This window comes from Pristiophorus japonicus, chromosome 19 (genome assembly GCF_044704955.1).
Source record: "Pristiophorus japonicus isolate sPriJap1 chromosome 19, sPriJap1.hap1, whole genome shotgun sequence".
NCBI lineage: Eukaryota > Metazoa > Chordata > Chondrichthyes > Pristiophoridae > Pristiophorus > Pristiophorus japonicus.
The window spans coordinates 1,886,786-1,913,961 of NC_091995.1; the positions used below are offsets into that span (position 1 = coordinate 1,886,786).

Consider the following 27,176-nt stretch of genomic DNA (forward strand, 5'->3'; position numbering starts at 1 on the left):
GACCGAGTAATGTAGCCAAGTTTGCTGATGATACAAAGATGGGTGGGAAAGCAAATTGTGAGGAGGACACACAAAATCTGTGAAGGGATATAGACAGGCTAAGTGAGTGGGCAAAAATTTGGCAGATGCAGTATAATTTGGGAAAATGTGAGGCTATCCACTTTGGCAGAAATAGTAGAAAAGCAAATTATAATTTAAATGCAGAAAAATTGGCAAGTGCTGCAGTACAGAGACACTTGGGGGTCCTTATGCATGAAACACACAAAGTTAATATGGAGGTACAGCAAGTAATCAGGATGGCAAATGGAATGTTGACCTGTATTGCAAGGGGGATGGAGTATAAAAGCAGAGAAGTCCTGCTGCAACAGTACAGGGTATTGGTGAGGCCACACCTAGAGTACTGCATCCAGTTTTGGTCTCCGTATTTCAGGAAGGATGTACTTTGGAGGCTGTTAAGTGAAGGTTCACTCGGTTGATTCAGGAGATGAGGGGTTGACTTATGAGGATAGGTTGAGCCTATACACATTGAAGTTCAGAACAATGAGAGGTGATCTTACTGAAACTTATAAGATAATGAGGGGGCTCGACAAGGTGGATGCAGAGAGGATATATCCACTCATAGGGGAAACTAAAACTAGGGGACATAGTCTTAGAATAAGGGGCCGCCCATTTAAAACTGGGATGAGGAGAAATTTCTTCTCTGAGGGTTGTGAATCTATGGAATTCTCTGCCCCAGTGAGCTGTGGAGGCTGGGTCATTGAATATATTTAAGGCAGAGATAGACAGATTTTTGAGCGATAAAGGAGTAAAGGGTTATGGGGAGCGGGCGGGGAAGTGGAGCTGAGTCAATGATCCGGTCAGCCATAATCTTATTGAATGGCGGAGCAGGCTCAAGGGACCGAATGGTCTACTGCTCCTACTTCTTATGTTCTTATGATCTTCTCAGTACGCGTGCAGTGCTACCTTTTCCCTGGAGGCAGAGTGCTTTAGGGCTCCTAATCTGACCCTGAATGCACCGTATCCAAGCGGTGTGAGATCCCCTGGGAGGATCGCCTCTCTCGGTGCCTCACCTGCAGAGTGTCACTTGGGCTGGTGTCAATGCCGGTTCAGGAGCCTTTCACATCTCTCGGACAGTTCATAAACTTGTTGCGGTGTCTTTCATGTATAGAAAGCCTACGTTCTCACCTGGGCCTCAGAACAGTTTGAGACTCGCACTGCAGAATGCAGCAGAGCTCTGCCCTCATACCGATCGTAGAACTATTTCCAGTGAAGTCGTCTTCTTTGGTATGGTAGTAACAAAGCAAATCGAATGTCAATGTCGAAGTCAGATATCCAGGCCAAAGCTCCCGGTGTAACAACGTGAATATTTTGTAGGCTGCCTGTGAATTCCCTCTGAGGGCAATGCTCACTGATATGCTCCAGGGTCTGATTAGGAGCTCCACAGTCACATCATGGGGATGCTACAATCTTCCACCTATGGAGAAGGTGGAGGCATCTACCATGAACGGTTCTAATGTGGTTAATCATCATCATAGGCAGTCCCTCGGAATCGAGGAAGACTTGCGTCCACTCTTAAAGTGAGTTCTTAGGTGGCTGAATAGTTCAATACAAGAACTACAGTCCCTGTCACAGGTGGGACAGATAGTCGTTGAGGGAAAGGGAGGGTGGGTCTGGTTTGCTGCATGTTCTTTCCGCAGCCTGCGCTTGATTTCTGCATGCTCTCGCCGATGAGACTCGAGGTGCTCAGCGCCCTCCTGGATGCACTTCCTCCATTTAGGGCGGTCTTTGGCCGGGGACTCCCAGGTGTCGATGGGGATGTTGTACTTTAACAGGAAGGCAGTGAGGGTGTCCTTGTAACGTTTCCGCTGCCCACCTTTGGCTTACTTGCCATGAAGGAGTTCCGAGTACGTTGCTTTGGGAATTTCATGTCTGGCATGTGGACAATGTGGCCTGCCCAGCGGAGCTGATCAAGTGTGGTCAGTGCTTCAATGCTGGGGATGTTGGCCTGGTCGAGGACGCTAATGTTGGTGCATCTGTCCTCCCAGTGGATTTGCAGGATCTTGCGGAGATCTCGTTGGTGGTAAGCCTCTTGAGGTGTCTACTGTACATGGTCCATGTCTCTGAGCCATACAGAACGGAGGGTATTACTATAGCTCTGCAGACCATGAGCTTGGTGGCAGATTTGAGGGCCTGGTCTTCGAACACTCTTTTCCTCAGGCGGCCGAAGGCTGCACTGGCGCACTGGAGGCAGTGTTGAATCTCGTTGTCAATGTCTGCCGTTGTTGGGAAGTGGTCCACGTTATTAGAAACATAGAACCATAGAAAAATAGGTGAGGAGTAGGCCATTCGGCCCTTTGAGCCTGCACCACCATTCAGTAAGATCATGGCTGATCATTCACCTCAGGTATCCCTTTCCTGCTTTCTCTCCATACCCCTTGATCCCTTTAGCTGTAAGGGCCATATCCAACTCCCTCTTGAATATATCTAACAAACTGGCATCAACAACTCTTTGAGGAAGAGAATTCCACAGGTTAACAACTCTCTGAGTGAAGAAGTTCCTCCTCATCTCGGTTCTAAATGGCTTACCCCTTATGCTTAGACTGTGACCCCTGGTTCTGGACTTCCCCAACATTGGGAACATTCTTCCTGCATCTAACCTGTCCAATCCCGTCAGAATTTGATATGTTTCGATGAGATCCCCTCTCATTCTTCTAAGCTCCAGTGAATACAGGCCCAGTTGATCCAGTCTCTCCTCATATGTCAGTCCTGCCATCCCGGGAATCAGTCTGGTGAACCTTCGCTGCACTCCCTCAATAGCAAGAATGTCCTTCCTCAGATTAGGAGACCAAAACTGAACACAATATTCCAGGTGAGGCCTCACCAAGGCCCTGTACAACTGCAGTAAGACCTCCCTGCTCCTATACTCAAATCCCCTAGCTATGAAGGCCAACATACCATTTGCCTTCTTCACCGCCTGCTGTACCTGCATGCCAACTTTCAATGACTGATGTACCATGACACCCAGGTCTCGTTGCACCTCCCCTTTTCCTAATCTGCCGCCATTCAGATAAAATTCTGCCTTAATGGTTGTCCACTGTTTGCGGGAATGGTTTGATCCTTCAGGTTGTACTGTAGGGTCCTCTATAAGAAATCTAATCCGTATGTCACAGTTTTTCCCAGAATTTCGCCATCGGTCATCCAGGCTGAGGGGAGATCGCTGAGGGGCTTCTGCGACGGTCCAACAAGGCCGTCTAGATTTGAGAGGAGTCGGCAGATTCAGGTTAATGGGATGTTGTGGTCTATAGCTGGCAAACCACAGCTGTCCAGTTGCTGCTCTCACCTTGTATGGGGACAACGCACGCATGCGCAAAGCTGTGCTAAGCGATTGGATGCACCTTTAATACCAGGAAAGAGGCCGCGGAAGCAGCAGCTTTGTCTTCACCTATCTATCTTTCACTGTCTAATGTACTGAAAGCGTTACATTTTGGTGACATTTTCTGTCAACTGTTTCCATTGTAAATTCCCGTGTCAACACGTGCATTGGAAATAGCCGATGTTAATTTTCAGCCTATAATTCAATCCTCCCACCAATGGAGGCGCTGCAGTGCCAACATTATTGGCAGAGAGTGCTGCAGCATGCCAAGATTGCCCATGCTGCTTCTATTGGAAGTGTGGACACGGGAATTAATAATGGCAATTTCAAAATATGGGCAAAATGTATAACCTTTAAAGGGGAATAAATTGCCTCTGCGAACCTGGTCCAGTTATTTGCTGCTCCCCTATGCACTGCTACTTGTTACATTTTTTATCAATTTTTTTCAAGAGATGTTCCTGTGCCAATGTTTATAATGGAAACTGCCTGTATGTCAGCTGTGGTTCAGTGGGTAGCACATTCGCCTCTGAACTAGAAGGTTGTGGGTTCAAGTCCTACTCCAGGAACTTGAGCACATAATGCTAGGCTGACACTCCAGTGCAGTGCTGAGGGACTGCTACACTGTCGGAGAGGCAGTGCTGAGGGACTGCTGCACTGTCGGAGAGGCAGTGCTGAGGGACTGCTACACTGTCGGAGAGGCAGTGCTTGAGGGACTGCTACACTGTCGGAGAGGCAGTGCTTGAGGGACTGCTGCACTGTCGGAGAGGCAGTGCTGAGGGAGTGCTGCACTGTCGGAGAGGCAGTGCTGAGGGACTGCTGCACTGTCGGAGAGGCAGTGCTGAGGGAGTGCTGCACTGTCGGAGAGGCAGTGCTGAGGGACTGCTGCACTGTCGGAGAGGCAGTGCTGAGGGACTGCTGCACTGTCGGAGAGGGAGTGCTGAGGGACTGCTGCACTGTCGGAGAGGCACTGCTGAGGGTGTGCTGCACTGTCGGAGAGGCAGTGCTGAGGGACTGCTGCACTGTCGGAGAGGCAGTGCTGAGGGAGTGCTGCACTGTCGGAGAGGCAGTGCTGAGGGACTGCTGCACTGTCGGTGAGGCAGTGCTGAGGGAGTGCTGCACTGTCGACGGTGCTGTTTTTTGGATGAGACATTAAACCGAGGCCTCCGTCTGCTCTCTCAGGTGGATGTAAAAGGTCCCGTGGCACTATTTTGAAGAAGAGCAGGGGAGTTATCCCCGGTGTCCTGGCCAATATTTATCCCTCAATCAACATAACAAAAAAGCCCCGGATTATCTAGCCATTACCACATTGATGTTTTTGGTAGCTCGCTATGCGCAAATTGGCTGCCGCATTTCCCACATTACAACAGTGACTACACTCCAAACTACTTCATTGGCTGTAAAGAGCTTTGAGACATCCGATGGTCGTGAAAGGCGCTATATAAATACAAGTCTTTCTTTATATTAACCTGTCATGCTGTAATTGCACCATTCGGACAGTGGAGGCGCTGCAGCACCTGCATGTTGCATCACTCCGCTCCTTGGCTTATGCTGCAGAGACATCCTGTGTTGTAACTAACTCTATCTTTCTGTTTCCCAAATTGCTTCAAGGTGTGCTTTTCAACTAAATAATATGCAATGAAAGTGAAATCCCAAATAAGGGCAGAATGTATGTCATTAAACTAGACTATGTTTGCATGCTTTGCATTACAAATTTGAGTCTAAATCGATACTTTGTTGGGTTGAGTGGCATATGCCATTCCTGTATGTGGATCTTACACTCCTAACCTGCCAGATTTGACACTGTCCAGTATCTATTTCTTAAATAGAGTAACAGAGAGGATGTGTCAATGCATCTTCCTTGACATACTAACTGGATACCATGTGCTTTATTGTGCCCTCCTGTGAAATATAAACTTACAGAAGTCCTGCTACAACTGTACAGGGTATTGGTGAGACCACACTTAGAGTACTGCGGACAGTTTTGGTCTCCATATTTAAGGAGGGATATACTTGCATTGTAGGCAGTTCAGAATAGATTTACTAGGTTGATTCCTGAGATAAAGGGGTTGACTTCTGAAGAAAGTTTGAGCAGGTTGGGCCTATATTCATTGGAGTTTAGAAGAATGAGAGGTGATCTTATTGAAACGTATACGATTCTGAGACGGCTCGACAGGGTAGATACAGAGAGGATGTTTCCCCTCATGGGGGAATCTAGAACTACGGGGCATAGATTCAGAATAAGGGGTTTCCCATTTAAAATGGAGATGAGGAGGAATTTCTTCTCTCAGAGGGTCGTGAATCTTTGTAATTCTGTACCCCAGAGAGGTGTGGAGGCTGGGTCATTGAATATATTTAAGGTGGAGATGGACAGATCTTTGAACGATAAGCAAGTCAAGGATTCTGGGGAGCAGGCAGGGAGGTGGATCTGAGCCCAAGATCAGATCAGCCATGATCTTATTGCATGGTGGAGCAGGCTCGATGGGCCGAATGGCTTCCTCCTGCTCTTATTTCTTATGTTCTTATGTTCCCTTGTTTTGTGAAATAGGACCGGGGCAAATGCCAGATGTGGTGAAACTTGATCCGAATCTTGAAACTGCGTTAGACTAAGGTGGCCATACAGAGCAAGCACTATGATCAGATGCACTTGGCTGAAGCAGTACAATTTGTCTTCACGGAATGATACAAAATAGAACATACGCCTTGGTACTTTGCATCAATGGGTTAAAACTTCCATTCAGGTTGTTTAACTTTTCCACCTTAGAGAGGGAGCAAGCCTGTGGTTTGCTGGTAGCATTCCTACCTCTCAGTCGGAAGGCGCAGGGATTAAATCCAGCTGTAGACGGTCAAAGCAAGTGGAAATTCAGCTCTGAATTATTTTGGTAATTCGGATCTGGTGGGTGGCCCTATTGTCATGCGGGCTCTGAGACCCCATGGAACCTTCTGCCACAGAGCCCTAAGCACCCTGTGGGCTGGTATAAGGTGAGTTACGGCCATGGAAGGAGTGGTCATCTTGCGGCCTGTGCCTGTCCGACAGTCATTCAGCCATGAATCCTCACACTGCTTCGCAGTGTTCCCAAGGGAAGCATCTGAAGATACGACCTTTGCAAAGAATTTCCTTCAACACACTTGACTCCTTGACATCTTTCTTGTTTCATAAACCTCTCCCCAGGCGCCCCCATTAATCATAGAATCATAGAATGGTTACAGCACAGAAGGAGGCCATTCGGCCCATCGAGCCCATGCCAGCTCTCAGCAAGGGCACTTCAGCCAGTCCCACTCCACCCTTCCCCCGCAGCCAAGCAATTCTTTCCTTCACCTACTTATCTAATTCCCTTTTGAAAGCCACGATTGACTCTGCCTCCACCATCCTTTCATGCAGTGAATTCCAGATCCTAAACACTCACTGTGTAAAAAAATATTATTTCTCAAATTGCCTTTGGTTCTGCCAATCACCTTAAATCAGTGTCCTCTGGTTCGCGACCCTTCCGCCAATGGGAACAGTTTCTCCCTGTCGACTCTGTCCAGACCCCTCATGATTTTGAACACCTCTATCAAATCTTCTCAACCTTCTCTGCTGAAAGGAGAACAAGCCCAGCTTCTCCAGTGTATCAACGTAACTGAAGTCCCTCATTCTTGGAATCATTCTCGTAAATCTTCTCTGCACCTTCTCTGAGACTTTCTCATCCTTCCTAAAGTGTGGTGCCCAGAACTGAGGCTGTATTTTACACAGGCTCATCATAATTCCCACACTTCGTACTCTACACCTCTATTTATGAAATCTAGGATCTCATAAGCTTTTTTAACTGTTTTCTCAACCTGCCCCACCTTCGACAGTTTAAGCGCACATACCTCCAGGTCTCTCTGTTCATGCACCCCCATCAAGATTCAACTCCTTATGTCCCCTCCTCATTCTTTTTACCATTCGCTCTACGATCCTCCTCACTGTTCACTCTACTCCCAAGTTTTGTGACATCTTCAATTTTTGTAACTTGTGCCCTGTACATCCAAGTCCATGTCATTTATACATACCAAGGAAAGCAGTGATCCCAGTACCGACCCCTGGGGAACATCACTGTATACCTTCCTCCAGTCCGTAAAACAACCGTTCATCACTGCTCTCTGTTTCCGACCACTTAGCCAGATTTGTATCCACGCTGCCCCTGTCCCTTTCATTCCACGGGATTCAACTTTGTTAGGAAGACTATTTTGTGGCACTTTATCAAACTTCATCAGCCCTTTAACCATGTATTTCTTACTGTTAATCTCAGGGGTGACAACTTCAGTTCATCATATTAAACACCATTTTGCCTAAATGTCTTTTGTGAAACTCGTTAGAATAAACAACATTAAAAATAACTCTTATTTTCCCAAATACTTTTTGTGGAACAAAATGGTCACATAGTCACACTGCTCCCGTTATCCCTCGCTCTGCAACCCCACCCAAAGACTAAACATAGAAACATAGAAAATAGGTGCAGGAGTAGGCCATTCGGCCCTTCGAGCCTGCACCGCCATTCAATGAGTTCATGGCTGAACATGCAACTTCAGTACCCCATTCCTGCTTTCTCGCCATACTCCTTGATCCCCCTATTAGTAAGGACTACATCTAGCTCCTTTTTGAATATATTTAATGAATTGGCCTCAACAACTTTCTGTGGTAGAGAATTCCACAGGTTCACCACTCTTTGGGTGAAGAAGTTTCTCCTCATCTCGGTCCCAAATGGCTTACCCCTTATCCTTAGACTGTGACCCCTGGTTCTGGACTTCCCCAACATTGGGAACATTCTTCCTGCATCTAACTTGTCTAAACCCGTCAGAATTTTAAAGGATTTCTATGAGGTCCCCTCTCATTCTTCTGAACTCCAGTGAATACAAGCCCAGTTGATCCAGTCTTTCTTGATATGTCAGTCCCGCCATCCTGGGAATCAGTCTGGTGAACCTTCGCTACACTCCCTCAATAGCAAGAATGTCCTTTCTCAAGTTAGGAGACCAAAACTGTACACAATATTCCAGGTGTGGCCTCACCAAGGCCCTGTACAACTGTAGTAACACCTCCCTGCCCCTGTACTCAAATCCCCTTGCTATGAAGGCCAACATGCCATTTGCTTTCTTAACCGCCTGCTGTACCTGCATGCCAACCTTCAATGACTGATGTACCATGACATCCAGGTCTCGTTGCACCTCCCCTTTTCCTAATCTGTCACCATTCAGATAATAGTCTGTCTCTCTGTTTTTACCACCAAAGTGGATAACCTCACATTTATCCACATTATACTTCATCTGCCATCCATTTGCCCACTCACCTAACCTATCCAAGTCACTCTGCAGCCTCATAGCATCCTCCTCGCAGCTCACACTGCCACCCAACTTAGTGTCATCTGCAAACTTGGAGATACTACATTTAATCCCCTCGTCTAAATCATTAATGTACAGTGTAAACATCTGGGGCCCCAGCACAGAACCTTGCGGTACCCCACTAGTCACTGCCTGCCATTCTGAAAAGTACCCATTTTTCTGAGTCTCCTCTCCAAGTGTGCAGAACCACAAAGGATCGCCAGTTAGAGAAATATATGATTAAATGTGGCTTCTCACAGGTCTGCAATTACACTGAGGCTGTATGATCAGCCATGATCAGATTGAATGGTGGTGCAGGCTCGAAGGGCCGAATGGCCTACTCCTGCACCTATTTTCTATGTTTCTAAAACCAGAGTATGAGAGTACCTACTAGAGGCAGTCTCACATCAGTTAACTTTGCTACAAGTTGAAGCATCACTGTTAGTGTCTGGTAATTGCCATCTTCATACCTGGTACCGTGCAATAATGCACCAATACACACTCAGATTTTATATTTTAGCTGGATTGTTCTCATCCACAGATCGCTGCGTTTCTGCCAACTCTTTGTTGCACATTTTGATGCAGTCAAGACACTTGCCACGGAAATATCCATTGCAGTAACACTGCAATCAAAATAAACCACAATAAATTAATGCATTGCCAATGGAAGCAATGTGATCAGCAGGAGGACTACCAGATCTGCTTCCAAGTTTACTTTCTCCAAAAAAAAAGTGTAATTTTACTTTTCCAGGTTCATTTTCCGGTGTTAATCCATACCTGTCACCCGGTCCTGTCACTGGCACACCGGAACTATTTCACACTTGCTGACTGCGTCACTCAATTCTAGTTTTCTGATGCCAGAGGCTCACTGTGAACTGAGATCTGTGTTTGTGTTTTATATTAGGATGAAGTTAACCATGTCAGCAAGAATAACGCTCTCCGTTCATTGGTCAGTGGGGAACTGTCACTGGGAACATTCAAAGGCCCTTTACAGTACACAGTGTGGAAAGAAATGAGGAGCAGCATCATCCCAGGTAAAGAGTTTTCTATATCAGACTCTGTAAAGCTCCCATTGTGTGAATGCATCTAAATAATGGAATACAGCTCCAGGATTTGGACAAATGGGAAGGAAGCGAAAACACAAAATCTTCGCATTTCGCAGAGGCAGCTTATCAATTCAGGTGCAATGAATATGAGGAACTGTCACGGCGTGGGTATAAAATGGATTGGCCAACAATAAGCAACGAGCTGGGGTTCGGAAGTATTGCTTGCGCTAGCGGTAAGGTTGGTTGTGGTGGCCCCAGGAGTCAGTGCCCGGGTCATCTTTGTTCCCGGCATATATAGACGTTTTATGCATGGGCACAATCGCGACATTTGCTGATGGTACCAATGTATGGAGGTTGGCAAACAGCAAATCGGACTCTAGAAAACTTCTCAAGTACACCGAGAGGCTAGTAGCATACAGGAGGGAGGTGTAATTAAATGTGGAGAAGTGTGACCTGATACAGTTTGGGAGCAAAAACATTGAATGAGTCCATAAGCCCAATGGTAAGAGTCTGAATGTTGGTAAATGGATAGAGAGTCCCAGAGGATCCTATAATAATTGTTGAAAGTTAGGGCGCAAGTCGGTTAAACCACAACGTCCCAGTAAAAGTGTTGTTTTGAATTAAAAGGGATACAGAATAAAAGAGTAACGTGGTATGTACAATGCAATGGTTGGGACACAGTTAGAATTCATTGTTCAGTTTTAGATGATTCATTACAGACACAAGGCACGGTACATGAACGATGGGCTGAATGGGCTCCATCTGTGCTGTGTCATTCTATGACAAGCCACTACAGCCATAGCGAGCGGACATTGGAGATTCACCGGGATACTGCCTGGGATGGAAAGCTATCAGCAGGAGGATAGAATGGACTATTTCATTTGGTGCAGGGAGCCTAAGGGGTGATTTACTAGATTGTATTTAAATGATGAAGGGTTTTTGACAGCGCCAAGAGTGAACAACTATATTCCTTCATTTAGCAGTCAGTGATGCGTCATCAATTTAACGTTGTCACGAACAGAGAGAGGAAAGAGGTCGGGAGGAACGATTTTACGCAGGGTGCATGGAATGCATCACCAGAATGAGTTGTTGAGACAGAGATCATTGCATCATTTCAAAGAAATTAGATAAACATTGAAGCGGAGAAAGAGGGAGAGAGACAGTGTGACGGGGAACACATGGCAATGGGATTGTTTCGGTAATGAGCAGGGATATACATGACGGGAAGAATGGCCTCCTTTGGTGCTGCAAGCTTCGATGGAGCGATACTGGCCCCCAATCCTCGGCATCCTGAATGCTAAGCGGTACCACTGCGCTGGTCATATTTAGACAGGGTGAGAAGTTTCTGGACATGTGTGTGGGAAAAATTAGGGAAATATTATAGTGGGTCTCCGCATACTGCATTGTAAGAATGAACTCACAGCGTAACTGTCAGTCGTGGCTCAGTGCTAACACTCTCGCCTGAGTCAGAAGGTCGTGGATTTAAGTCCCACTCCAGGGACTTGAGCACAAAAATCTAGGCTGACACTCCAGTGCAGTGCTGAGGGAGTGCTGGACTGTCGGAGGTGCTGTTAAACTGAGGACCCGTTTGCCCTCTCAGGTGAATGTAAAGGATCCCATGGAAATATTTCGCAGGGGAGTTCTACCCGGTCTCCTGGAGCCAATATTTATCCCTCAATCAACAGAACAAAAAACAGATTATCTGGTCATTATCACATTGCTGTTTCTGGGAGCTTGCTGTGCGCAAATTGGCTGCCACGTTTCCCACATTACAACAGCGACTACACTCCAAAAAGTACTTCATTGGCTGGAAGGAGCTTTGGGATGTCCAGTGGCCATGAAAGGCATTGGCAAAGTCTAACAGGGGCAGGAAAGTTGTGCTCCAGAACCCAAACCACACACACATGTACGCACCCACAACGAAACAAAAAGTGGTTGCTTTTTCCCTCCTCTGTCGTTATTGAGACACTGAAATGGGTCCCAATATTGTCAGTGTGAAGGCAACCTCTGATCCATGTTTAATATTCAGCATCATTAGTTGTATCAGAAGGTGAAATGAGTCCAAGAAGACTGCGAGCTATTTGCCCCAATCGGGATTACCCTCTGAGTGTTCCCGGGGTCCCAGAGGTTTATTCCCCATTCTGTCCACACTGTTGTCCCTTCACTCACAGCAGCAGCTCCCGTTGTGCCGGCCCTGGCTGCAGCTGTTCGCTGTGTTGTCCCCGGAGCTCTGTCAGTATCCGGAGAAGGTCCATGTGGAACCCGCAGGAGTTTCAGTATTCCCAGGAATATGTTCACGTTCTGACTGAAAACGTCACTGACACCGAACAAACTGAGGGAAATCCGAGTGAGATGTCCCTGGCTTGACTGGTGATCAATACGAATTGATTATTCTCGATTATGGATGTGATCACATCTCGCGCCCCAAAGTTCAAATATCGGAGAGACCAGAAACAGTCAGGGATCATCCAGAGTGAAGTGATGGGAAATTACTGAGTCACATTCAATAAGTTACTTTAAACCTAAATTATCTATGTCCCAAAATCAGGTTTGACTGAAAAATCCCAGGAATTTAATAATGCTTTTATAATTAATCTACGAAACATTGATAACAGGGTTTATTTTAAAAAACAATCGTTATTTTCTTTATCCATCATTGCCGACCAGGGCCCATGAAGGGGCGGTTTTCCCCTCCAGTTGGAGGGAGAGATATCCCAGGATCGGTGCTTGACACATTGGGCTGGGAAAGTGAACGGGAGCCAAACGATATCATAGAGTGTTATATCCTGTATATAAGTACAGAGAATGTAACAGGTCTGTAACATGTTCCCCTGTTCCTGCAGCCACTGCCCTCTGACCCTCCAGTCCCAGTGCGGAGGGGGTCCCAGCCCGGAGCTGCCCCCACCATGAGCCACCATCAAATGATACAGCAGGGCGGGAGATTTAAAAACAGTCAGACTTTGAATCAATCAAACTAACGGGGACAGAAATCCCTGTTTCCTCTTCCCGCGGGCGTTCGACTAAAAATAAGGGAAAAGGTGCGCGCCTACCTTTTTAGTCGAATGCCGTAAGAAATTCCGGCCTTCCCGGTTCCGTACGGAGCGTGTATGGACCCGGGAAGGCATCGGAAAAGCTGGTTTTCAGCGCACAATGCGCTTGCGCTGAAAACCGGCTTTTCCGATCGGTCAAGTTTTTGTCTGGACAGATTCTCCGCATCTCGGGAGCGAGGACAATTTGCAAGGGCAAGATTGCGGGATATACCCATATCTTTCCCAGCAAATGACCTCAAAACTGTGTCTGATAAAAGCAGGTGCATAGCCTCCATTTACAGGCCTAAGAGTTTTAAAATACACATAAACATTTTAAAATAAAGTTACGAAAACATATGTTATTGTTAAAAACCCTGCCCACGATGGTAAGTTTATTTTAAAGCATAATTAAAAACATTTTTTTTTAAATCGGGAAAATATATATTTTTTAAATACATTAATAACTTTAATTTAAATTAATAAAAATATGTTGTGCATTTTTTTCTAGCTTTTATTATTGGTTGTGTGTGTTCTCGGGGCTGTTTCTCATTCATAAAAATGGGAATTCCAACTTATGGAGTTCCCATTATTAGGAATGAGAATATACTATACCTGATTGGCTGCCCAGAGCCATGTGACTCCAGCTCCCACCCTGCGCATGTGCCAATGTGCATGTGCTGCAAAGCGCAGTCAGGGGAGGCCTCAGGACCGGGAACTCGCGCAGCAGCTTCAGGAAGGTGCGCTTCTTTTTTTTCCAGAATCCAGTCGGAACGCCCGCGGGAAGGAGAAACCGGGATTTCTGGGCCTAAACCACTGATGGTGTTATTTTAGCTGTCCCACCCAGTTCCAGCCTCCCTGACTCTGGATCCAAAAACAGCAAATCCCCGGCTCGTCCTGTCTCCAGACCGGACCCGTGTGAGACTCGGAGACAAACAGCAGCCGCTCCCTGACACCCCGGTGAGGTTTGATTCCAGGGGAAATGTGATACACCTCCAACGGCCACTGCTCGCACCCACCCCGGAGAGCTTTGACCCAGCGCTGTGTGTCCTGGGATCGGAGGGATTCACATCAGGGAGACACTACTGGGAGGTGAAGCTGGGGAACAACACTGGGTGGAGTGTGGGACTGGTCAAAGCGTCTGTGAATAGGAAAAAGGCAATTGACTCGAGACCTGTGGCCGGATACTGGGCTGTGGGTCGGGGAACCAGAAGGAACTATTGTGCCTTCACCTCCCCCTCACAGACCCCCCTCACCCCGAGTGTGGAGCCCCGGAAGATCGGGTGTACCTGGACTATGAGGGCGGACAGGTGTCATTTTACAATGCGGACAACATGTCCCATCTCCACACTTTCACCCACACGTTCACTGAGAGAATCTTTCCCATCTTCAATCTTGGATCAAGTCAGTTTGGGGACAACTCAGCCTCGCTGACAATCTGTAGGGATTAAAGTAATTAACAATAAAGGGCCTGTTTCCATAATGTTTCCTCTAATTCCTGTGTAATAAACAGTCCCAATGTAACCAGATCGTAATCAATCATCAGCCCCCATCTAACTAATATCTCCCTGTAAGGCATGGGTGAATCAAACTGTCCTGATAGCTGCTCATGTTATACTGCTATCTATTTCCAGTTATATTGTAGTAATATTCACTTGTATCCTTTTCCCGTTAAGCAGGGAGGTATGAGTGAATTTGAAGTACCACTGGGCTATTGAGCCTTGGCTGTCCTTAAATTAATGGTCCGTTTATTCACCTCACTAAACCTAATTATTAGACATGGCAGCGCATACTGATTCATATATTTCAGAGAGTTTTCATCAGTTGATAACAGCTGATTAGTTCTGCAAGGGAATGCATTTGGGTGGATGGGTCAAAATGGTACTGAATCAACGAAGATATTGTAATTAAAATGTTTCATTTAGTGGAATACAAAATATATGTAGCTTGAGTGAAACTATCCGTAAGGTAACGAACTAAGGGAGCTGTACCTGACTGCAGGAAAGGAACTTATCAATTAAGAACATAAGAAATAGGAGCAGGAGTCGGCCATTCGGCCCCTCGAACCTGCTCCGCCATTCAATAAGTCAATGGCTGATCTGATCATGGGCTCAACTCCACTTCCCCGCCCCCTCCCCATAACTCTTGATGCCCTTATCTTTCATAAATCTGTCTATCTCCAACTTAAATGTGTTCAATTATCCAGCCTCCATAGCTCTTTGGGGTAGGGAATTCCAAAGAATCATGATTGTCTGAGAGAAGAAATTCCTCCTCATTTCCATTTTAAATGGGCGACCCCTTATTCTGAAACTTTGCCCCCTAGTTCTAGAATCCTCTCTGCATCTAACCTGTCAAGCCTCCTTGAAATGTTACATGTTTCAATAAGATCACCTCTCAGTCTTCTAAACTCCAATGAGTGTAGGCCCAACCTGCTCCAGCTTTCTTCATATGACAACCCCTTCACATCAGGAATCAACCTCGTGAACCTTCGCTGAATTGCCTCCAATGCAAGTATATCCCTCCTGAAATAAGGAGACCAAAACTGTATGCAGTCCTCCAGGTGTGGACTCACCAAGACCATGTACAGTTGTAGCAAGACTGCCTTACTCTTACATGCCATCCCCTTTACAATAAAGGCCAACCTGCAGGGTTACGGACCTAGAGCTGGTAATTGGGATTAGACTAGATGACCTTTTGTTGGACGGTGCAGATATAATGGTAAGTCCTGCAGGGAATAGAATACAGCCAGGGTGATCTCCTGGACTAGTTTCGATCGCCTGGATGGGTCAGAGCGGAATTTTTCCAGATTTTTTCTCCCTAAATTGGCCTGGGTTTTTATCTGGTTTTTCCCTCTCCCGCGAGATCACATGGCTCCGGTTGGGGCAGAGTGTAGAATGTTTCAGTATAAGGGGTGTCGCAGTTGTGTGAGGCGGACTGGTTGGGCTGGGTGCTCTTTGTCTTTCCGTCATTGTTCATGGGTTTGTATGTAACCTTCAGGGCTGCTGAAGGATTGTAGTAGGATTTCCCCATATGGCTCATTTCCTTCTCAGGTTGGGTTAAGCCTAGGATGCACTATCAGACGGACACGGAGAAAAACAGCAAAATGTCAAACTGATGGTGTTACTTTAGTAGAGTTAGGTTAGCAGCATAAATTAAATTATTATGTTCTGTAGACTGATTCGTGTTGGTTGGAAATTTGCGAGGAAGTTTTTAACTGGCCACAGAAAGTCGACGGTTCTGGGAAGGTCACCTTTATTGTGAATGTCCATTTTACAACTGAGTGGTTTGCTAGGCAACCAGATATTGTGAGACAGAGTCACCTGTATGCCAGGACTTTCTTTCTAGTGCCAGTAATTGTCAGGTTTATTAAATTCAAGTCACCGTTGTGAGGAGGACACAAAGAGTCCGCAAAGGAATATAGATAGGTTAAGTTAGTGGGCAAAAATTTGGCAGATGGCGTTTAAGGTGGGAAAATGTGAGGTTATCCACTTTGATGGTAAGAATAGAAAAGCAAACGATTATTTGAATGAAGAAAGACTGCAGAATGCTACGGCAGAGCGGGATCTGGGTGTCCTCGTACATGAAACACAAAAAGTTAGCATGCAGGTAAAGCAAGTAATTAAGAAGGCCTTTATTGCAAGGTGGGTGGAATATAAAAGCAAGGCAGTCTTGCTACAAAGGTACAGGGCATTGGTGAGACCACACCTGGAGTACTGCGTACAGTTTTGGTCTCCTTATTTAAGGAGGGATATACTTACATTGGAGACAATTCAAAAAGGTTCATTAGGTTGATTTCTGGGATGCAGGGCTTGTCTTATGAGGAAAGGTTGAGCAGGTTGGGCCTATATTCATTGGCGTTTAGAAGAATGAACGGTGAACTTTTGAAAGTTAGAAGATTCTAAGGGGGCTTGACAGGGTAGATGCAGAGAGGCTGTTTCCCCTCCTGGGGGAATGTACAACTAGGGGGCATAGTTTCAGAATAATTCGTCGCCCATTTAAGATAGAGATGAGGTGGAATTTCTTCTCTCAGAGGATTGTAAATCTTTGGAATTCTCTGTCTCAGAGAGCTGGGAGGCTGCGTCATTGAATATATTCAAGGCTGAGACAGACAGATTTTTGAATTATAGAGCAGTTAAACGTTATGGGGAACAGGCAGGAAAGTGGAGTTGAGGCCAAGATCAGATCAGCCATGATCTTATTGAATGGCGGAGCAGGCTCAAGGGGCCGTATGGCCTAATCCTGTTCCTATTTCTTACGTGCATATATGTATTAAATTCAAGTCAACATGCTGGTTTGCTAGCCCAGTACTTGGCCTTCTATATGCCTATCCCTGCACAGGTGTGGAATGTCGAATGAATGCTATTGAATTGATTTGCAACACCAATGGCGCAGAGAGAAATCTGGAACTGTTTTGATAGGTTGATACAAATTACTGCGCACGTTAGAAATGTGAAGTATAAACAGAAAGTGTTGGAAACACTCAACGGTTCGGGCAGAATCTATGGAGAGAGAAACAGAGTTAATGTTTCAGGTCGATGACAGTGTGCACTTGGCAATGTGTATTCCCTGAGCAAGGTGTATTCAACCAGCAGATCCTGGGCCACCAATGTCCCGATACACAGGAAAGTCGATTTATTTTATTAATTCATGGGATCTGGGCATCACTGGCGAGGTCAGCATGAACTGCCCTTGATAAGCTGGTGGTGAGTCGCCTTCTTGAAGACAACTTCTTAAATACAACCGAGTGGCTTCCCAGGCCAGTTCAGGGAGCAGTTAAGAGTCAACCACATTACTGTGGGTCTGGTGTCATATATAGGCCAGACCGGGTGAAGACAGCAGATTTCCCAAAAGGACATTTAGTGAACCAGATGCGGTAGTTTCATTGTCACCATTATTGGTGAGAACTTTTTATTCCGGATTTATTTAATTTAATTTAAATTCCCCAGCTGCCATGGTGGGATTTGAGCTTATGTCTCCAGCTCATTAGTTCAGATTCTGGATGACTAGTTCACGAACATAACCACTATGCTCCCACGACCCTAACTTGGTTCGTGTTTCATTATGTCGTATTTCTGGAAAGAAAGCAATATTTGAATTTTTATAGCGCCTTTCACGACCGCCGGGCATCTTAAAGCACGTTGCAGCCAATGAAATACTTTTGGAGTGTAGTCACTGTTGTAATGTGGGAAACGCAGCAGCCAATTTGTGCACAGCAAGCTCCCACAGACAGCAGTGTGATAATAACTAGATCATCTGTTTTTTAGTTTTGTTGATTGAGGGATAAATATTGGCCCCAGGACACCTGGGATAATACCCCAGCTCTTCTTCGACATAGTGCCATGGGGTCACCCCCACTAATTTTATTTTCCTGTGCACAATGTAGAGCAAGTTTCACTTAACCCGTGTGAAACGTTGACACTGGGAGTGTGTATCAGAAACTCCATTATTTCTGGTTCATTGTATTGGCAGAAGAATCAGAATTACAGTTCGATAGATTAAAGGGAATATTTTACGTATGGAACCAAACTGCAGAATCCACCCTGAGACTAAAAGCCGCGGACTAATGGAGGATCAAACCACGACAACCCAAGTGATAGGACATCTCAGCTTTTCGCGGGTTTATCGAAGTAACATTGGTGGGCCACTGAAGTTGCATGATCAGATTGAATGGTGGTGCAGGCTAGAAGGGCCGAATGGTCTACTCCGACACCTACTTTCTATGTTTCTACGAGAGAGGCAGAACCCTAAACTGCAGCTGCCTGTGTTAGATCGGTGCGTGAATTAAACCAATTATATAGATTCAGAGGTTGGTTTATTGAATATCCGCAGGAAGTACAAGTACATTCATACGTGCGAATTCTCAGAACAGGATATCCATTGGGGTCTGCAAAGCACTGCCAACCAAGCAAGTTTCAAACACTGAACACCGAAGAACTACTGAACACACCTGAACTGACAGTTCCCAAGCAACGTCAGGTGACTTGCTCTGTGTGTAATGTACTACTGAACCAGTAGGTGGCAATGTTGTATCAAATATCATCATCACAGGCAGTCCCTCGGGATCGAGGAAGATTTGCTTCCACTATTAGCATGAGTTCTTAGGTGTCTAAACAGTTCAATATGAGAACCACAGTTTCTGTCACAGGTGGGACAGATCGTCGTTGAGGGAAGGGGAGGGTGGGACTGGTTTGCCGCAACTCCTTCCACTGCCTGCGCTTGGTTTCTGCATGCTCTCGGCGACGAGACTCGAGGTGCTCAGCGCCCTCCCGGATGCACTTCCTCCACTTAGGGCGGACTGGTCTTTGGCCGGGGACTCCCAGGTGTCAGTGGGGATGTTGCACTTTATCAGGGAGGCATTGACGGTGGTCCCTGTAACGTTTCCTCTGCCCACCTTTGGCTCGTTTGCCGTGGACAAGTTCCAAGTAGAGCGCTTGCTTTGGGAGTCTCGTGTCTGGCATGCGAACAATGTGGCCCGCCCAGCGGAGCTGGTCGAGTGTGGTCAGTGCTTCGATGCTGGGGATGTTGGCCTGGTCGAGGACGCTAATGTTTGTGCGTCTGTCCTCCCAGGGGATTTGTAGGATCTTGTGGAGACATCGTTGGTGGTATCTCTCCAGCAACTTGAGGTGTCTACTGTACATGGTCCATGTCTCTGAGCCATACAGGAGGGCGGGTATTACTACAGCCCTGTAGACCATGAGCTTGGTGACAGTTTTGAGGGACTGATCTTCAAACACTCTTTTCCTCAGGCAGCCAAAGGCTGCACTGGCGCACTGGAGGCGGTATTGGATCTCGTCGTCAATGCCTGCTCTTGTTGATAGGAGGCTCCTGAGCTCGGGGAACTGGTCCACGTTGTCCAGGGCCACGCCGTGGATCTGGATGACTGGGGGGGCAGTGCTGTGTGGCGAGGACAGGCTGGTGGAGGACCTTTGTCTTCCTAATGTTTAGTGTAAGGCCCATGCTTTCATACACCTCAGTAAATACGTCGACTATATCCTGGAGTTCAGTCTCTCGCAACCTGGACCTCCCGGCTGGACCTCCTGCGGCGACTGTATCAAATATACTTTTGAACTGAAATGTAAAGAAGCTCAATCCTTATCAGAAAAAGATAAAGATAAATTTGTTAATTGTAAACAGGCAAACTTTTCCCAGTCTATTAGCAAACAAAAACTTCACCCATTGGGTTAACATTGACATTGTGGGACAATGTAAAATGGGTGATAGCAAATTGGAAGGTCCAGTTCACATCTCTCCCGATTTTATTTCCATTAAAGCCTGTTGATTCAGTATCTCCCGTTTCACACGGTGGCCTAGAGTCACAATTACTCCCTGCCCCAATCGCCAAACTAGGCCATCATTCTTTACAGAGAAGCCACCATGCTTCATCAGTTCTGTAGAGTGTCAGCCGCTCAGTCAGAAGCTTGTGGCTTCAAAGTCCAAGGTATTGAGCACTAACATCTGGGCTGACACTCCAGCGCAGTGCTGCACGGTTTGAGGCGGAGGAGAAGTTAAACCAGGGCCCCGTCTGCCCTCTCAGGTTGATGTAACAAAACCCTATGGCACTGTTTCCCAGAAGAGCAGGTGAGCTATCCATGGTGTCCTGGGCCAATACTTATCCCTGTACCGGCAGCACCAAAAAAAAAACAGATTACCCAATCATGGCTGTTTGTGGGAGCTTGCTGTGCACAAACTGACCGCTGCATTTCCTGCATTTCAACAGTGACTACATTTCCAAACAAAACCTCAGGGGACGTAACGTGTTTTGGGATGACCTGAGTCCGCGAAAGGCGCTATATAAATGCAAGTTGCTCTTTCTTTTGGGGGTATTGGGGGTAATATACTGACATGGATAGAGAACTGGTTGGCAGACAGGAAGCAGAGAGTCGGAATAAACGGGTCCTTTTCAGAATGGCAGGCAGTGACTAGTGGGGTGCTGCAGGGCTCAGTGCTGGGACCCCAGCTCTTTACAATATACATCAATGATTTAGATGAAGGAATTGAATGTAATATCTCCAAGTTTGTAGATGACACTAAGCTGGGTGGCGATGTGAGCTGTGAGGAGGACGCGAAGAGGCTGCAGGGTGACTTGGACAGGTTAGGTGAATGGGCAAATGCATGGCAGATACAGTATAATGTGGATAAATGTGAGGTTATCCACTTTGGTGGCAAAAACAGGAAGGCAGAATTATATCTGAATGGTGACAGATTAGGAAAAGGGGAGGTGCAATGAGGCCTGGGTGTCATGGTACATCAGTCATTGAAAGTTGGAATGCAGGTACAGCAGGTGGTGAAGAAGGCAAATAGCTTGTTGGCCTTCATAGCGAGAGGATTTGAGTATAGGAGCAGGGAGGTCTTACTGCAGTTGTACAGGGCCTTGGTGAGGCCAAACCTGGAATATTGTGTTCAGTTTTGGTCTCCTAATCTGAGGAAGGACGTTCTTGCTATTGAGAGAGTGCAGCGAAGGTTCACCAGACTGATTCCCGGGATGGCAGGACTGAGATATGAGGAGAGACTGGATTGACTGGGCTTGTATTCACTGGAGTTTAGAAGAATGAGAAGGAATCTCATAGAAACATACAAAATTCTGACAGGATTGGACAGGTTAGAGACAGGAAGAATGTTCCTGTTGCTGGGGAAGTCCAGAACCAGGGGTCACAGTCTAAGGATAAGGGGTGAGCCATTTAGGACCGAGATGAGGAGAAACATCTTCACTCAGAGAGTTGTTAACCTGTGCAATTCACTACCACAGAAAGTTGTTGAGGCCAGTTCGTTGGATATATTCAAAAGGGAGTTAGATAAGGCCCTTACAGCTAAAGGGATCAAGGGGTATGGAGAGAAAGCAGCAAAGGGGTACTGAGGTTGAATGATCAGCCATGATCATATTGAATGGTGGTGCAGGCTCGAAGGGCCGAATGGCCGACTCCTGCACCTATTTTCTATGTTTCTATGTTTCTCTCTTTCTTTTAAACCCTGCGGGACCAATCTTTGCTCTTATCTGTCAGAATGCTTCGGAGCTGTGACCCTATATCAGATCCAGGAGTGCGGGTTCGATACAGAAGCAGTGTATGGTATTGACAACACAGAACAATGTTCTCACCCTTCAGACTGACGGTGACTGCAGTGTCAGTAAAATACCCAGATTGCTCATCACAAAACAGGTTCAAGATATAACGGAATCCATGATTCCTCCTCGCCCGGCAACACGTCCCACCCCCCATCCCACGGAACTCACCCGATTTTGAGGGGCTCATCGAGGAGGCGTGGGAGATTGGAGGGAGATGTAGAAAAGGTCCGTGAGTCTGAGCGGTGGGAGTTCATCGACCAGGCGGAGGAGATCGGAGGGAGGCCTATAAAAGGCCCATCAGTCACAGTCGGGGAGCGGGAGTCGAGGAGGAGCCAGCTGGTACACCTGTAGCAGGGTGAGAAGGCAAAAAAGGACAGAGATAGAAATCGAAGGGTGACGTCACAGGCAAGGGGGTAAGTGATTGGCTAGTGATTGGTGAGTAGTTTTTCTTCTTTTTCTTTTCCTTTATCAGTAGGTAACCTTTATCATTGTTGGTTTAGGGAGCTAGGAGTTAAATTAAAAAGTAGGACCTCAAAGGAAGTAATCTCAGGATTGCTACCAGTGCCACATGCTAGTCAGAATAGGAATTGCAGGATAGCTAAGATGAATACGTGGCTTGAAGAGTGGTGCAGAAAGGAGGGATTCAAATTCCTGGGACATTGGAACCGGTTCTGGGGGAGCTGGGACTGGTACAAACCGGACGGTGTCCTCGGGGGAGTGTTTGCTAGTGCTGTTGGGGAAGGGTTAAACTAATATGGCAGGGGGATGACAACCTATGCAGGGAGACAGAGTGAAGTAGAATGGGGGCAGAAGCAAAAGATAGAAAGAAGAAAAGTAAAAGTGGAAGGCAGAGAAACCCAAGGCAAAAATTCTATGGCAAAATTCTAAATGGGCAAAGTGTGTTAAAAAGGCAAGGCTGAAGGCTCTGTGCCTCAATGTGAGGAGTATTTGTAATAAGGTGAATGAATTAACTGCGCAGGCAGCAATTAACGAGTATGATATCATTGCCATCACGAAGACATGGCTCCAGGGTGACCAAAGCTGGGAACTCAACATAGAAACATAGAAACATAGAAAATAGGTGCAGGAGTAGGCCATTCGGCCTTTCGATCCTGCACCACCTTTCATTAAGATCATGGCTGATATTTCACCTCAAGACCCCTTTCCTGCTTTATCTCAATGCCCCTTGATCCCTTTAGTCATAAGCGCCATATTGAACTCCCTCTTAAATATATCCAATGAACTGACATCAACAACTCCCCAGCCCCCATCCCATATCACTAATCCGACTTTGAGGGGTTCCATCCCACTACACCCTCCCCCCACCCCCCCCCCAACCTGTTCCTTCTCGAGGTCAGCCACCATCTTCCCGGTGCCATATGTTGCCACTTTGTTTCGGTAACAATGCTTTGATGGCCCAGCCTGATGATTGATTTTTACAAAGTATATACAGCACAGAAACAGGCCATTCAGCCCAACAGGTCCAAGCCGGTGTTTATGCTCCACACGAGCCTTCTCCCACCCCTCTTCATCTAACCATATCACATATCCTTCTGTCCCTTCCTCCCTCATGTGTTAATCTCGCTTCCCCTTAAATGCTTCTGTGCTATTTGCCTGAACTGCTTCTCGTGGTAGTGAGTTCCACATTCTCACCACTCTCCGGATAAAGAGATTTCTCCTGAATCCCCAGTTAGATTTATTACTTAATTTTATGTTTTTATGGTGTCTAGTTTTTGTCTCCTCACAAGTGGAAACGTCTTCTCGACATCTACCCTATCAGACCCTTTCATAATATTAACGACCTCTATCATTTCACCCCTCAGCTTTCCCATTTCTAGAGCCTATTCAATCTTTCCTGATAATTATAGCCTCTCACCTTTTTGTACTCGTTTTTGTAAATCTATTTTGCACTTCCTCCAATGCCTCTATATCCTTATTATAAAATGAAAACCTGTAATATAAAATAGTGCTCTATCTTTGTGCATTTATTTGAATGCGCGTCTTGCAATCCTTGAGGTTCATCCTCTCTGAATTTGATTAGTTTACCATTAACTTGTCTTTTCTATCTTAAATATAATTGCATCTTATTTGATCTATTTTTCTCTGTCATGTTCAGCTGGCCAGACGTGCTGATCAATACTGAGACAAAGTAATTTTTCAATAATATGCAGAAAGCTGAGGATTAGAAGAAGGAATGTCACTCAGAGTTTGATTCTGTCACATCAATAAATTATCGGGGAATTTTTCGCGGGATCAGTGGGAAAAATAGCATTTGTTTCAGTGGGGCAAAGGTCTCCAGACGTCATCAGACCCGCAGCCTGCAATTGGCCGGCAAGCCCGCTGGGCGGGGCTTAACAGGTGTAATCAGGGAAGTAATTTCAGACAGCGGGCTGGAGCCAGCAGCGAGTCCGGGACCTGTCACCGACATCGCCCGCCACCGACCCGCCGAGACAGCGGAAATCGCGGCTTAAATCACTGACTGTGTTACTTTAACTTTCCCCCAGCTCCAGCCTCTCTGACTCTGGATCCGAACACAGCCCATCCCCGGCTCATCCTGTCTGAGGACCGGACCCGTGTGAGACCCGGAGACAAACAGCAGCCGCTCCCTGACACCCCGGAGAGGTTTGATTACTGGTCCTTTGTCCTGGGATCGGTGGGATTCACATCAGGGAGACACTACTGGGAGGTGGAGGTGGGGGACAAGACTGAGTGGGGTCTGGGAGTGATCCGAGAGTCTGCCGAGAGGAAAGGGCCAATCACCCCGAGCCCAGAGACTGGATACTGGATTGTGTGGCTGAGACCCGGAAGTGACTATTTTGCCCTCACCTCCCCCTCACAGACCCCCCTCACCCCGAGTGTGAAGCCCCGGAAGATCGGGGTGTACCTGGACTATGAGGGCGGACAGGTGTCATTTTACAATGCGGACAACATGTCCCGTCTCCACACTTTCACCCAGACTTTCACTGAGAGAATCTTTCCCATCTTCAATCCGGGATGGTATGAAGGCGGGAAAAACTCCGCACCGCTGATAATCTGCGGGGTTAAAGGACACTAACATTAATGGGTCTGTTTCCATCATTTTCCCTCCAATTCCAGTTTCTGACTCCATTCCCTCCCCGGGTGTGTTTGTGTGATGAACATTTCCAATTGTATCTCAGTCTGTAATCAGTGTTTGACTGTAACCCCAGCAGGGCCGGGTCACTGAATAACCCTCCCATCCTCACCCTGCAACATATCACCCCCCGCCCAACCTGTACTGGGATAGAGTCTCTCCCTCCAGGGACAACAGCCTGGCATTCCTCTGGAGATATTACCCAGATCGACATTTAACTTTATTCCCTGTGACCTTCCTTTGGCTGCGGTTTTAGCGGAACCGTCAAGCCATTGAATGTAAACAGCTCAGCGCCTTCATTAAGGAGCAGAGAGTGTGGGGTGTTGGTGCAATCTGTGCAGCACTCACTGGGGAACATCACAAACTGGGCCCCGTTCCCAGTGCGGGGGGGAGCTCATTCTGAGTGGGCAAAGTCAGGATATCAATTGAGGGAGGAGCGCATTTAGAGGCGGAAACCTGGCGGATGTAAAGCCGGGCTGAATGAAGCTGGTGTGGAACGGGGAAATGCGGGGAGTTGGATCGGCAGGGTGAGCGATTGGGGTGACGGATGTGGCTGCTCCCGATCGGAATCTGAAAATATAATCTTCCGTCTTGAAGCAGAATGGCGAGCCGTTGACCAGAAATTCCTGGCTTTGCGGGCAACGCCTGAGTTACGCTCCAGCTGCAGCAAGCGAGTCTGGAACAGTCACTGATTCAAAGACCCAAAATAGACTCGATACTTGCCTTTCATCCTATCCCATGTGCTATTGCTGTCCTCTCTGGCCTGGGGACCACCCATTGTCCCTGCCACCATGTGATCGTTGCTGGAGCTTCTCTGCTCTGATAATGTTGTGTATTGACCACCCACTGGCTGATACCGAATGTTAGTTTTGTGCGGAATGTGATGAAACAAAAATGCGCAAGAATGTTTCACAGTATTTAGATCGTGTTTCAAGTAATATCGTGATCTTCAGGAAAAGACAGTGCCAATTCCAAAGAAAGCATCTCCGACAGTGCATCGGCCTCTCAGTGCAGCACTGTGATGGGGTGCTCAAGTCTCTGGAGTGGGACATGAACCCACAACCTTCTGACTCAGAGGCGAAAGTGTTGCCCATTGAGCCACGGCTCGCAACTGTTGAGCATTTTGCTTTAAAACAATTAACTCGCTATCTGATCGTTATTAATGGAGAATGTAAGAGAATTGTAAAGGAGATTATATTGCAGAATCTTAATAAAAATGGATTTAAAAGGAACACTTTTCTACCTGTCTCCTGCTTTTCCTGAGTCATATGGAAACCTAAATAAGTCACAAACCAGTAGACAGCTGCTTGGGTTGGTCTCGGATACAAGGTCAATTTCAAAGCTCGAAGTGGGAAAGGGCCGAATGATTCTTGACGCTGTCAGTCCGCAGACAGGTTTGCGATGATTTGTTACCATCTCCAATATTGTTCTATTATGCAACAGCCGCGAAGGTAGAACGGGATTTTGCTGGCCCTCAGTCCTTTTCGGTTTGTGGTTCCTATGTCCATTTGTTTGCATCGGGCTAAACTGAATATTCCTGTCTCTAAGCGAGTTTGCCTCCCCAGGTCCCTGGTTTTAAGGCAGGACGACTTGCATTGTACAATACTGGGAACCGCTGCAGGCATCTCTGGCAGAACCGAGCGCCTGCTGTAACTGAGCAGACAACAGCGTCACCACGTGGCAGAATTGGGAAACAAAAAAACATTTTTAAACCTTGAGTTCCTCTGTGCGCTTCTCCGTCCGTCCGTCTCTCTCTTTTTTTGAATTCACTCATGTGATGCGGGCGTCGCTAATTGCCCCTTGAGAAGGTAGTGGATAGCACGTTCTTGAACCGCTGAGATAGTTGGACAGGTGACTAAATGCTTGCTCAAAGTGATAGGTTTTAAGGAGCGTCTCAAAGGTGTTCCCACAGTGCTGTTGGTGAGGGTGTTACAGGGTTTGGACCCAGCGATGAAGGAACGCCCGATTTATTTACACATCAGGATGGTGTGTAACTTGGAGGGGAACTTGGAGGTGATGGAGTGACAATGCACCTGCTGCCCTTGTCCTTCTAGGTGGTAAATATCTCGGGGTTGGGAGGTACTGCCGAAGAAGCCTTGGTGAGTTGCTGCAGTGCGTCTTGTAGATGGTACACACTGCAGCCACGATACAGCGGTGGTGGAGGGAGTGAGTGTTCAATGTGGTGGATGGGGTGCAAATCAAGCGAGATGCTTTGTCCTGATCG

At 46.8% G+C, this 27,176-nt stretch overlaps 1 protein-coding gene across 1 annotated transcript in view; it reads left to right on the forward strand.

The window, feature by feature from the left end:
* LOC139229611 (zinc-binding protein A33-like) overlaps positions 1-26,177 on the forward strand; it is a 52,224-nt gene extending 26,047 nt beyond the window's left edge. The window contains exon 6 of the mRNA XM_070861121.1: positions 24,345-26,177. Coding sequence (XP_070717222.1) covers positions 24,345-24,895 — 551 coding nt within the window. The 3' untranslated portion in view covers positions 24,896-26,177. The remainder of the gene's footprint in view (positions 1-24,344) is intronic.
* Positions 26,178-27,176: the final 999 nt, after the last annotated feature.